The 13,999-nt window shown below is 43.9% G+C and overlaps 1 protein-coding gene across 2 annotated transcripts in view; it reads right to left on the reverse strand.

The window, feature by feature from the left end:
• Positions 1-13,999, reverse strand: part of LOC120951145 (uncharacterized) — an 81,221-nt gene that overhangs the window by 36,825 nt on the left and 30,397 nt on the right. For both annotated transcript variants that reach the window (XM_040369692.2, XM_049605639.1), the window contains exon 2: positions 420-610. In XM_040369692.2, coding sequence (XP_040225626.2) covers positions 420-564 — 145 coding nt within the window. In that variant the 5' untranslated portion in view covers positions 565-610. The remainder of the gene's footprint in view (positions 1-419; positions 611-13,999) is intronic.

Genomic DNA, 13,999 nt, shown 5'->3' on the forward strand with positions numbered 1-13,999 from the left:
GGAAGAAATCGAAGCGATAGCATCGTGCCCGGACATCAAACGGTACAGAATTATTGATGCGATAAATGGCTTCCAAAATGGCACGAGCGGCTGCCGGAGCCAAGTGTCGGTTGACGTTTGTGACCTCTCACTGATTTTGGATTCCCGTTCCCGCCATTCCCGTGATGCTGCTGTCGGGCATCATGGTGCAAACAAATGTGTGTATCGATTTTTCATACCCAGTTAGGATGAGACGGGCTGACCGAGGCTAATGCCCTTGATTGGCTTGAATGTTGCATGACGCATTTTCGAGTTGTGAGCTCATATTCCACACTCCCAGACCAGTCTCTTTAAGAAGTTTGCTACTGTTTCCTCTTTAAGCAGTGGGGCAACTGCCATAAAACATTGCCAGTAAAACAATAAACTCAATGCGAACTTACCCGCCAACCGTCCGTAGCGCTGAAACATGCGTTCCACGTCCGTCTTGGAGCACTGGAAAGTGTTCAGGTTGCCGACGAAGACGCGCGAGTTCACCGCCTGCGGGTCCTGGGAGTTGGTCTGATTGGAGAGTTTTGACATCTTCATCTTGGCTGCGTTCGTTGCGGTCCAGGGTAGGATGCGAAAGAAGTATCTGTAAAGGCAAGGCAAAAGAGAAGAGTTCTTGTTAAGTGAGTCATGATCAGTCAAGCCATTCAGTACAGAAACGATCGATAAAGGCAGTTTATTTCCATTTCCATTTCTTCACTCCTGGGTTTGCTGTGGCAAAACAGAGACCTGACGGCTGTACATTTATCAAATTTCTTCCAAAACTGTACTGCCATCTTAGTGCCTCTCTGCCTTTCTTTGGGCGCAATAAAAAATGTAACTGATCCACTTGCGCGCTGGAAAAGGACACCGTTTAAGAAGCGATTAAGCGAGCGAGGCACGGGGCGTGAGTGAAATAAAAAAGTCATCTTTGCAATTGCAGCCCAACCTTGGTCCTGCTCGAGACATCTTGTGGTTGGAATTCAAGCTGACTGGAATGCGATAGCACTGGCTTCCCGAAAGCACCGAGAAGAAACCGTCACCGGTGTTTCGGTGTGACGCTCCAGTGTAGCCAGAAACAGAGCGTAAAAATGCAAACGATAACTTCGCCAGAACAACGGACCGTAAGGCTCCCGTTCGCCGTCTGGTCGTGTCGGACTTGCCGGGATGCCGTTCCAGACGACGCTCGCTCACAACCGCCGCCCAGAAGTTGGGCTGCGAGGAATGCAGGGAATTAAAGTAAGAAGTAATTTATATTTGTTGCTTCATCGCTTTACCGTTCTCCGGTGCTTCGGTCGTTCGGCCGTTGTACGGTGGGGATGGTTTTAATAGTTTTAATATTTCAATTTCGTCGGCATGCTGACGACGCCGAGAGAGAAATGGGGAAAGGAGCATTAGGGTAAAGGACAAAACTGATACCTTACCCGAAACGGACTCCGGCAACGTCAGGATCACTTTCCATTCAGCCGATCCTCATGAGGCAACGGATATCGTTGGATTACCATGTCAGCTTGTTGCATGGTCTTCTATTTCAACCCTTAAACCCCAACGACACACATTGAATGGTTCACATCGGACCGGGTGAAACTCTCGTGTCTCGTTACGTGCATGCAGATTCAACAGATTGAACCCAGCCATTCACCAATGGACGCACAAGAGCGTCACACGAAAAGTCATCATTTGCGGATAAAACGTGAGGGAATGAAAAACCAAACAAAAAGAAATGGTACAGATCTGCCAACGAACCCTATCAACCTATGTTCGGCATACACACACACACGCGGATCTAATTTTGGTCGCGGCTGCACATGATGCGTTACGCTGCACGCGAGTTGCCATTATTTGTGGCCTCGAGGTTCAAAGAGATTTAGGGAGCATTTTCGGCTTGGTTTCTTTCTTTCTACCGTGCGCTTACTGCTTGATCCCACATTAAACTCTGTTCATTAGGCGAATCCGCTGCAGATTAATTAACTGCAAAGCATCGGACGCCATACGGGTGACAGTGGTCGTGTGACGGCGATGTGGGTGAGTGATGTCTAGTAATGCCGTTGCGTCATGAGGGTTCTGTTGTATTTCGCTTTATTTTTGCGAGCTTGCGAATGTCAGAGCGTTTGTTTTTTGTTTCGAATTTTGCTAAGAGAATTTGCAGCTTGATTAATGGTGGATGTATTATGTGCAAAAGGTATCTTTTTCATTATTTCTTCTTTTTTCGGACATTTGCGACTGGTTTTGTTTGTGTTTTAATGAATTTTCTAGCTTGGAAATGATCAAAATTGTATAATTGATTGTTTTTGTGTAACGTTAACTATCTAATGTCATACCTTGAAGAAGCTTAGCATTACTTTGATTGAAAAATTAAGTGAACGACATCTTCTCGAAACACAAACAATGTTCTGAAGTGGATAAATTGAACTCTTCACAAGAAGTATGGAATAAAATAACACATCTAAATAAAAGAACATTTTGGTATACTATCAGGACGATGTAAAGCATTATGATGGTTTAGGTATCTCCCTTGATTATTATCAATGATTAATTATTAATACAGCTCCGAGTTGCTATTTCCCGTTCAAGATATTGCACCTTCAAATAAATTACCTGTTCTGAATAAAATATCCATCAGTATTTCCGATCTGTACGTCAGCATTGAAACTGCTCCCGGAAGAAATGTTTGCTTGTATTTCTTTTTTCTACTTCCAAATATTCTGCGATAAATTCAACACACTATTCCCGGGCTTCATCACTACCACTGCACCGTCGATCTAGCCTATTTGTTTCGCTTTACCTTATCACCCTTTCCACGGAGGAGCAGCAGCAAGCTCAAAAGAACGGCACCACCACCGCGAACAGCATCAGTTGCACCGACACCGCATGTCGACTGGCCGCGTTCGCGCTAGATATGTAAACTACATGCAGTAGTAGTAGCAGCACCACCAAAAAGGGGAACCACCATGCATATAAATTTCCATACCATTCAGCAAGACAAACCGTGCCTGCTTCTCCGTCACCGGGATTGAGCCTCGCCACGGTTGTGCTCGGAACTGCAGAACGGGAGCGGCGCGAAAAGCGATATCCTTGGCTCGTGTTTCCTGAAATTTTCATGCATGATCAAACTTTGTTTTTCCAATATTGTACATCACCGGCACCACCAACCAGCAACACCCACATTCGTCCCAGTCAGGATAGTTTCTACATCCGACCCCATGGCCGTGCTGTTTGTTTTTTTCTGACGATGTTTGGTGTCTTCAAACCCCGTTGTTCAAGCGAGCGTCACACATAAAGGGAATATTTTGAAGGAAAGGATGCTCGCGCAAATAACGAAACCAGACGGACGGCTTAAACCTACGTCGCTTCCCATAGCAAACCGGGAATCGTACTGGCGGGCAGGTACCACGGTGGCGTTAAAGTACGAATTGAAGCGTTCAGGTCTTCAAGCCTTTGCCTTTTGCAACGCGCGCGCTCCGTACGACTCCGTGACGGAAGGTAACCGTTCGTTTGTTGTTTTGGATGGTAGTAGGGGGGTTGCGGTGGGCCCTGTCTGAGGAAGGGTACGAATGTTTTTGTTCTCACTTCTATTATTCCATTTTATAGTGAGAAGTTTCCGGGCTGGTTATTTTTTTCTCTTCTCTTTTTATCTTGCAACAACGAGACAAAAAAAAGACCCAAACTTGACGAAATAGAACAAGACGAGGAAAAAAAGTTGTTCCTTCAGGGTTTCTGGCAGTCTAGCGTGAAACAGGGCTGTGGAAGCAGCAACAAAAAACAACAACGGAAAAGCTTCGATACGAAGGAAAACGACATTACCGAAAGGTTTATAACCACGTGGGAATCGTTGCAGCTTTTTGCTTCCCTCCCCGGCTATTTGGTTGGCACGTTGTTCTAGTCGATTTACGATCGTATAAACGCTACTATCGCCGTGTTGGCTGCAGTGGGGGTAATGGTAAAAGGGTTACAAACGTGCCACACCAGAGCACAAACATCAACAAAGATTTGCACAAAATTTAACCACAAACGAAAGGTGAGAAGTGGGGAGTGGAGCTTTTATTTGGAAGTTTAGTTATGGTATTGTGTTTCGTGAGGGATGAGAGAAGAACTGTAACCCGATATTGGTGTAAATGTTGATGACATGGCTTGTAAAATTGGCCAGGGAAAGGGTTTTACAGCAGTTGCATGCGGCATGTAGCATTTGGGAAACATGAAAGAGAGAAGAAATTTCTTCTAGCGAGAAGGATTTGCTATGAGAGAACAACATTTATTTCATAAAACAAATCTCTCTTATAAGATCTCAACTATTGCGCCTAAATGTATGCAATGACAGTGTCCTTGGAGGATCATCAATATAAAGGATACTAAAGATCTGGTTTGCATAGCTTTTATTGCACCATGGCATTAATCTACTGCACCCATATTGCTATTTCTAGCATGTTATAGCATAAATCATAATAAAACCCTTTATTTATGCTCAACCAAACATTTTGCTAGTGTTCCACAAAGACTTAAATAACTTCTTTATTATCTCACACATCATCCAGATGCTGCTCGGCCTATTCATAGATAGTTTTAACATGCTTAGTACTTCCAACCAATGTTATGATATTTACGCCTTTCCTTCCTTTTATCTCCGTGTGTCACTTCACACCATTCCCGGGTAACATAAACCAGATGATATGTCTCCCCCCGAACGCGCACACTGATTTGTCATTTTTCTCCCAAAACTAGCTTTGATGTTTGACGTCCTTACAAATTCCACAGCTACCGCTCTCATCTCTTTCCCTCTCAAATCGTATACTGCCCAGCAAAAAAAAAAAAAAACACTTCAAAACTGGCGTCCGCTTACTGTTTGCAAACATCGATAAATTACCTGCGAAGGGAAGAAAATAAATGCTTCATCAGCTCCGAGATTTGCTTTTCTTCATCTTTTACCCATTAAGTAGTGCAGGAAAGGAAGAGGAAAGAGAAGAGAATAATACAAATAAAAAAACACACACACACATTAAAACTCTCGCGCCAGAAAAGTTTACCTCGGCAAGTTTTCCAACACCGCTCGCTAGTCAAAACATCCACTTTCGCTTTCACGCTTTACGACTCTAACGGGTGCGTTCGAAGGTTTCGCTTGTTGCGAAACATCTAAACACACGCCAAGATCACGCCTGAGGAAAGGTTGGGACGTGCTGGGGGGGAGGATATGAAAATGGCAACAATTTTCTTCCCGCTTCCCAGCTCCACTTCCAATCAGCTTAGACTGCAATGCAATGAAAATGTTTTCACTGAAGGGAACAGGGGGGAAAAACCCCGAAACGCTCGCAGCACAATATCCATCCATCAAGGAAGGGAGATGGAATTTATCTATACTTGTGCCACCCTCAACCGAACTATCTAGCGTTCTTGCACAGGAGGGGGCCGCCTTCTTCTTTGCAAGACCATCCAATTCCATCGTTGCCAATGTTTACAAACCACCCATGAATTATAGCCACGCACCGTGCAGCAAACGTTTTACCGCCTTCTTCACACTCTGATGTGCATTTCCACGCGTTTCTACGTCTCAAACGCACACACACACACACACCAAATCACCAAAATTCATCTCAATTTTGAACGCTTCCAGAAGCCCCACAATCTTTCATCGCAGTTTCAACATTGATAGTTGGCAGGGAATAGCGTGGCATTTTACCCATTCCTGTTCTACCACAATCTTCCTCTGGGAGAAGAAAAAACGCTTCTTTGAGACACTCCTTTGCGATGAAAGGTAAGCAGACAGAGACAGAGAGCTACTACTGTCTGCCAGTCTTTCGTGTCATTGTTTTTGGACACCTTTTCCATCCTTCAGCTTCAAACATGACACTGTTCCGACTACCTGGTATCATCTCACCTAAAATTAGCTTCCCGTGAGTGACTGTTTAACCCTCAACCACCTTGCCACACTGCAAACAAACGACAGACAGGCTCCATCTCAACCTCAAGATAGAGAAACCATTTTCCACCGTGACACAGGAGACCGTTCGTTGGACGGGTACGCTGCAGAGATGCGGGAATTTTTATACACGAATTTATAAATTATTGTTTTTGTCTCGTAGCCCGCAACCGCCAAACCTCGCATGCGGTGTATGTGTGTGTTTGTGGTTTATTATTTAATGTGTGTTTTTGGGTTTGAGAGCGTGACGCCCTTGTTTGCTTCTTTCCTGCATCATCAGTCAGCGCTGTCAGGTCGGGAGCACCGTCCACCACCGTTTCCAAGGTTCCTTCCTTCCTTCAACCTCCTTTCAAGCTGATCGGTCGTCTTGATGGAGGATGAAAATAAGCTAGCTCACCTCGGCGTGCGATTGCATCGGGCATAGGTACAGAGGTACGGAATTGGCGACGGAATGCGGCAAATGGGGTGGCAAATTTTCATCACCATCATCATCGTCATCGGTTTGATGTAGGTGCGTTTTTTTCCTTGTTGATGAACAAATATCGCGTCCAGCACCACGGGTTGTGCTGGGCAATGTTTCAACCACTGTCAGAGTCGTGTCTTCCGTGCGATTTTGCAAGTAGGAGTGGAGAGATGGGACATTGTGGACTGTATCAAGCATCACGTGACACTTTGCCTATGTCACCGACCGTGATCAGCGTGAAATGAGGAAGCAGAAAAAGGTGCGTCACGAAGGAATTTGTGTAATTTTGGGACGGTGTCTTTTTTGGCACAGCATGTGTGAAGTGTTACATTGTTATGAATCTCATTTTACAGAAAGGTAAATCCGTCTGTAGTGTGTTCTGTTTTAGTAATAATAATGATATTTTTTAAATATGTACAAACAAGAAGTCGCCTAATAATTTTAAGCCAATGTTTCACCATTAATACCTTTCCAAAGTTAAATTACAAACAAAAATAATAATAATCTCGTTATCTTCATCTGTACAAGCTATTACAAAACTCTTTAACAAAGTTTAAAACACCATCTCAAGAAGGAATTGATAGGTTCATCAAAAACTTTTGCATAGTCATTATATCCGAATTGTCCCTCAAAACACACAGTAGAAGATAGGGGACAAAATAGGAAAAGAAAAAACAAAATTGTCTTTGATAGAAAATAGAAAAAAGAACGACAAAAAGCGATTAAGATTACAGTCCCTTCATTAGGTTTTCTTCTTTTGGGGTGATTCAAATATATTAAATCAACCATTAAACCTTCCCCAACCGGTTAACGGCAAGTTCCCCCTTTTCCCACTTGTAACCTACCCTCTTTCATTTGTAACAGGCAGCAACCTTCATCAACCACCGGCTTTTCCGCATGTCATTGGTGGGTGTGCTTGCTGAGGACGGTCGCGTAACCCAAGCCAATCAACACACGCGCGTAACGCCGGCAAGCAAAACAGACCCCTCATCACCTCGGTACACCGCACAAATCAAATTTAAAACCACTTGAAGATATTACGCGTGAAATTACTGAAATTAATACGCGGCTTCGTCTCCCAGGCTCCCCGACTTTCTTCTCTTTCAGTTTCTCGGTAGTGTAACCACTTGACCAAACACATTCCATCCCCGCGGTCCTCAGTCACTGCGTCACCCATCTGCACCCTGCGGTCGTTGGTTAACCGGAAAAACTCCGTTCGGATCCCTTTTCTTGTGCTCTTCCCCTTCATTAAATCAACCCCTCGCAACGGGTTTCCACGGGGGGTGTTAATGGTGCGTTTGCTTCCAACGGCCATCAACTTTCTACCGGCTTCGTTAAGCACCGCTTCTAGGCAGGCGAGAGGAGGGTTGCACGAACATTATTGTTTTTGCTGAATTGGTTGGGAAAAGGGATCGTGGCGGGCGTTTTCCTTTTTTTCACACGCATTCTCTTCCCACTCCGGTCGGAGAATGGAATTTTATTAATTTTGGAAGGAAAATTCCTCACATAATTCGTCGTCTGCGTCCGACGTGGGAGGGCATGATTGCTTCCCATTGTGGGGCATGAGACGGAGCTGTTTTCAACCCAACCAGGCATTGTCGTTCAGCCTTCTACGCGTCGCACTACGAGAGCAAACAAGAAGCGCATTAAAAGCAACATTCCACCTCGCGAAGACAACTCTAATCCAAGCGCCGGTGAGCATTCTAATTCTTCGCCGGCCTTGACGGCGTGCCGGTGCAAAACGGATATTTGTTGGAGGGATGGGCAGAAGACTGACTTGGAACGATCTGAAATGAGCTCCGCCAGCAACTAGCAGCATTGCCACTGCGGTTGAAACCGTTGAGCACTACTGAAGCACTACTCTACACAGCACGGAGAGGATTAAATTGATTTGTTGAATGTTTTGGAGGTACGACGACGAAGCCGAGCCGGATGGGTGTCCGGAGATTTGAAGATGAGTTAAAGAACAAGCTGTTCATGTTTAATTAAGTAATTCGGGCAATACGTCTGGTGAAAGGATTTTCCAAGGGGCTTTTCCCAGGGTTTGGTGTGGCGCAAGGTGTTAATCCGCTCGAGAAAAGCTCCCAAAATATGGCTGGTGGGAGGGGTTTCGCTTGGGGTGATTTTATGAAAACAAGCAAGCAAGGGTGTACGCTATTGTGCTACAATTCAGTTTGGCTGCCCTGTTTAATTCCCTGAGCATCTGTTTACTGTGAAGACTTCCATGTACGGAATGAATGTATTGAAAAGTCAATCTTTAATCTTTTGGTTTTATTTTTCAAATTAAAAATAATGAGAACGTGAATTATATTTATTTTGAAAATTTGATTTGATTTATGGAAAGATTGAATATAAAAGCTTTGAGCTTACTTTTTGTTATTTAACAATCACCTTAATCATCTTTAAATTCAGGTTTTTATTATTATTTTTAAACTAGTTAACTGTTTAACTCAATGCAAAAAATAGAATATACAGGGTTTTCCACGATTTATTGGTCAGTTCCCATGACTTTTGGTTCGATCCCATAATTTATTGATATTTTCCAATTGGATATCAATACAATTGGACCAAAAAATTCTGAGAAATGACCAAAAAATCGTGGGAACGCACCAAAAAAAATATGGGAACCCACCAAAAATTTATGGAAACCGACCAATAAATCGTGGAAAACCCTGTAACAAATTACAAATTAAACTTTAGTGCAATGAATAATTTTTCCGTCAAAGTCTATGATAATTTTAAAACCATTTAAAAATACAAAATAGAAACAAATCAAACAAATGCACCACTATCATGAGCTCCAAGCAAAAATCCACAGCCCACCGACCTGCTCGCAACAGCCGGAAAAGATATGAATTAAGATAATTAGTGATGTTCGATATTTACACCCATCTCGCAAATTGAAACCGGATTCTACACTGCAACAAACCGTCCGGGACCATCTCCGGGGCGATCCTAATTGTATCATGTTGCGCAAACAGTCCGTGGTGCAAATATTGGCCCGGCACTGCTTACTGCACTAAGCACTCACCAAAAACCCCGAATCCCGAGGTGGCCTAGCCACCCGAGGCACCGTTCGCCTGAAAGATGACGGTTGGCTGTTGTACCTGTGTGCGTTTTACCCCCATTGCACCTTGCTGCGAGGAAGCCGGTGCCGAAGCAGAGAATCTTTTTTCACTCCAACGCACAACCGCACACATTGGTGAATCGAACCGATCTGTGTTCCCACTCGAAAAGACTGTGAAAAGACCAACGACGTGTGCATGTCGATCGATCGAAAGCAGCGACTGGGCGTTGGAGCGTTTTTCCTACCACTCGGTCGGTCCAACACGTGGTAAGTGTGGTTTTTCGGTGCGCTCGACTCGCCCCCGAACCATTGCGTACCTTGGGCAGGGTGAATCAAAACACACACACACTCATTCGTTCGAGGCTGTATGTGTGGTACCCGGTGGTGATGGCCGCTTGCGGTGTGACCGTGTGGTGTGATTGTTTATTTCAATTACATTTTCCACTCTCCATTAATTGATTGGTTTGGGATGCATCCATCGAAGGCCCGGCATTGCTGCGTTTATGCGAGGGTGTGTACCGGCTGTATGTCGACTACCGTGCACTTGCCGTGCCGTTCGAGTGTTCACACGCAATGTCAAGCGCCCGGTGAAGGATACATTTGCATTTAATGTCGAGCTCATCGTCAGGGGCTTGCTGGCAGCAAAATAGAAAGTTGCAGCTGTCTTCCAACCACGCAGGCTGCTTTTCGATTTTCCAGTATTACATTGGTTTCACCATTTACCAAGAGAAAATGTCAATTGGGTTGATTTTTGGTTTACACTTAGCATGACGGTGTAGCTTATATATAAGCATTATTTGTTTTCGGTAGTGATTTTACACAGATTAGTCTAGAAATATTATTTCTAACTACTTTCTTTAACATTGTACTACATTTAAATACTATAACATACTAATTATGAGCATTTTTCCTACACTGCGACCGTCAACGACAGTAAAAATGCACCAACAAATCGCTCTTACATCAAGTTGACTTTAATGTAATTACACACACACCCAGCGAAAGTAAGAACCCATGCCAGTTGAAGTGGCTTGGCTTTTGATGGTTTTTGATGCCGGTGACCACTTCACATGCTCTCCCACATGGTCTCCCTGCAGCCATGCAATCTAATTGAAACGCATACACCCCGAACAGCTCGGTTTTCTCATATCTCCAGTACGGGATGCATTTTAATTTTCCGCCACTTTTAGCAGGCGAGCGCGCGTGAGTCGCATGGAGCTTTTCTTTCCCATTTCTAGCGTGAAAGTAAATCGTAGTCAGGAGGTTTCAATTTTGTTCATTCGTTTTATCTTTCCAGGTGCTCATTGCGGTGCTCACGAGCAACACGCAGCACGGGAAGGATGTTTAACGCACAGCAATGAAGGGTTTCGTGTTTTCTTCTGCTCCTGTTTGAAGTACCATAGGTTGAGAGTTAAGCCTCTAAAATGAAAGCATCCGCTTGTGCCTTGCACTTGAACTTGTGCTCTTGCTTTAATCTTACGAAAACATAAGGGTAGATCCACTGAAAGCAATGCACTGAGAAGCCAGATGCGAAATCCGCGGTCGACATCGTGTTGAGATGTCTTGGAAGGATGCTGTCGCTGACGACAATTTAGGCTTAAAAAACAAAGCGTTGCTAGGTCAATAAATGCTGACTAGCTATGTTATGCAACGCGCCAGCGATGCGCGCTGGTTTAACGATTAAATGGAAAAATAGGCTAAGAAGAATAGATTAAGAAGAATATGCTGATCGACGACGGTCAGCATTTTTAGAGTATAAAATCAATTGAATAAATTAATGAAGCCATTACTTGCCAAGAACCAGTTGGTGCGTTCATTATTGTGCTTAAGTCGGCGTGTACTGTGCCTGTCTTAAGCTGCTGCTCCGAAAGACACTTTCGTGTGCGCGACAAATGGTGGCTCCAGAGAGGACGCATCAACCAATGGTTCGGCAAGTAGTCAAATAAATCGGGAAATAAAAACCCGAAGTAGTAACAAGCCCGTAGAGGCGTGAATAGACCCCACAGCAACCCAAGCAGGGTTGTGATAGTGAAACAACGGCGACGGACGACGATCCGGCGTAGCCGATCTACGACAGCCAGCCCAGGAAGAAGGGCCACGCACCAGTAGCTCGACGAAGCAAAACCCGAGAAGCGCCTCGGCGGTGAGTGAGTGCAAAAGAACTGTAAGTGCAACGACACAACAGTGAATAGAACGCGGTCATTACCGTTAGTGAAGTGACGCAATCGAAAGTGAACTCGATACTGCCAACGTATAAGGCAAATGCTGAACTAGTGAAAAAGGTGACCAATACGTGTACGTAGCGAGCTTCGAAAGGTGCATCCGTTCTCGCAACGCAACATGAAACCGTCAGTTTAGCGCCAGTTGAAAAAAAAAAAACAAAAACAAACAGTTATCGTAAAACGCGTGCGTCGCAAGTATCGGACGTTAACTCCGACGAAACGTATAACGAAACACGTGTGCCGCGAGCTAAATATTGCATAAGGCATCCGACGCAGTGCAACGTAGGAAGAGCAAATTGAAGAAATTAATTGTGACGAGTGTATCCATCGTGTGTATGACCGTCGTGTGTATGACCGCCGACCCACGGCTAAGAAAACATCGTTCCGGTTGAGGCAACCATCGTTCTCGGTTTGAGGGCAACCGGCACGTAATACGGAAGACGTCGTATTGTAATCCTGAGAAGACCAACAAGCAGCAGTGAAGACATCACTCCCGATCCAGCCGTCCCTGACCAGCCGAATAGGAGTTGACCCTGCTGAAGCGGATCTGAACCACGGTGAGTTCAAGATGGAATACGATTTTAAAAAAAATCCGAATGGGCACTGCAAATTATGCACGAACCCAGATGAGATAGGGAAATTGATAACTTGTATTGATTGCGACAGGTGGTTTCACTTGTCATGCTTAGACATAAAATCACCTGTTAAAGATTTTTTATGCAAAAAATGTAAAGATAAGGAAGTTGAACGGCAGGAATATAGGTCAGCACTAATGCAAACGCAAAAACTGCTGAAAGAAAAAATGACAATTGAAGAAGAAAAAGAAAAAGAAAAAGTAAGAATAGAAGAAGAGCTAAAACGGCTACAAGAAGAGATACAAAACAAAAAATCAGAAGATGTCAATGAAAAACCAATGACAAGTTTAGACGTAAAACTGTTAACTCAGAGTTTAGACAAAATGGTTCAATCGTTGTGTTCTAAGGACTCGAAAGTAACACTTTCAAAGCTTCCAGATTTCGATGGAAGCTATAAATGCTGGCCTCAATTTAAACAAGCCTACGAAGAAACTTCCCGAGCTTGTAATTTTTCAAATTTAGAAAACATGAATAGGCTGCAAAAGCATCTGAAGGGCGAAGCATTTCGTGCGGTTAGTGGGTTAATGCTTAACCCAGAAAACGTTCCGCTTGTATTAAACAGGCTCGACAAAATGTTTGGAAATGCTGAAAGCATTTACAAGTCTTTACTGTTAGAATTACTAGTAGTAAAGCACATAACGATAGATAATCCCTCAGCATTCTTAGAATTTTCCAACGCTTTGCGCAATCTCATTGACAACATGGTGTTGTTGAAGCAAGAAGGTTTTTTGAATGACCAGAGGCTGCTAAACGATTTGACATCAAGATTTTCAACCGAACTTCGGAACGAATGGTTGAAACACACAATAAGTAGGAAACAAGATAATAAGAATCTCACGCTAAAAGACCTAGCAGAATGGCTGAAACCCTCTGAAGAACTGGCCATTATACTGGCCGCGAACGAAGGAGTAGCCAAACAAGAAAGGTCGAACCGTCAAAACATGCAGCATCGTCTTAAAGGGCCTGAAAAGCAAACGATATGTCTAATTTGTGGATTTCCTCATGAAACCACTCGTTGCCGACAATTGAACGGTAAGATGCCCGATGAAAAATTATCTCTTTTCATTCGGCATAGAATTTGCACCAATTGCTGCAAGTACAGCAACCATAACGCCCAAAACTGTCGTCTACCACCACAATGTAGTGTGTACGGGTGCGGCAAAAGGCATCATAGTATGTTTCATAAAAGAAATCTGGTAGAAGGGCAACCTACAAACAAAATAAATTGCCATCAGGAAAAGAATAATCTGTTCTATCAGATCGTGCCCATCACTTTGCACCATAATGATAGAAAATTCGAAACTTATGCATTCATGGATCCTGGCTCTTCAACTAGCCTCATTTTGGAAAGTGTCCGAAAAGAACTAAACGTTCACGGACCAAAAAGACCGCTAACTCTCTCCTGGACGGACGGAAGCATTCAAAAAGAGACAGAAAGTAGGATAGTTCCCATAACAGTAGAGGGAGCTAACAAAAGAAAATTTCAAGTAAAAGGTCTCAGAAGTGTAAGGGAACTTAACCTTCCCGTTCAAACCATAGATGCTCCGTGTTTGCAAAGAAATTTTAAACATTTGAAAGGCATTAGTATCTCTAGCTATGCAGATGCGAGGCCTACCGTGCTACTAGGCCTTCCTCATTCGTATCTTTGCCATGGTGCAAAATATCGAGAAGGTAGACCAAACGAACCAATTGCCCATG

Source organism: Anopheles coluzzii, chromosome 2 (assembly GCF_943734685.1).
Source record: "Anopheles coluzzii chromosome 2, AcolN3, whole genome shotgun sequence".
Lineage (NCBI taxonomy): Eukaryota > Metazoa > Arthropoda > Insecta > Diptera > Culicidae > Anopheles > Anopheles coluzzii.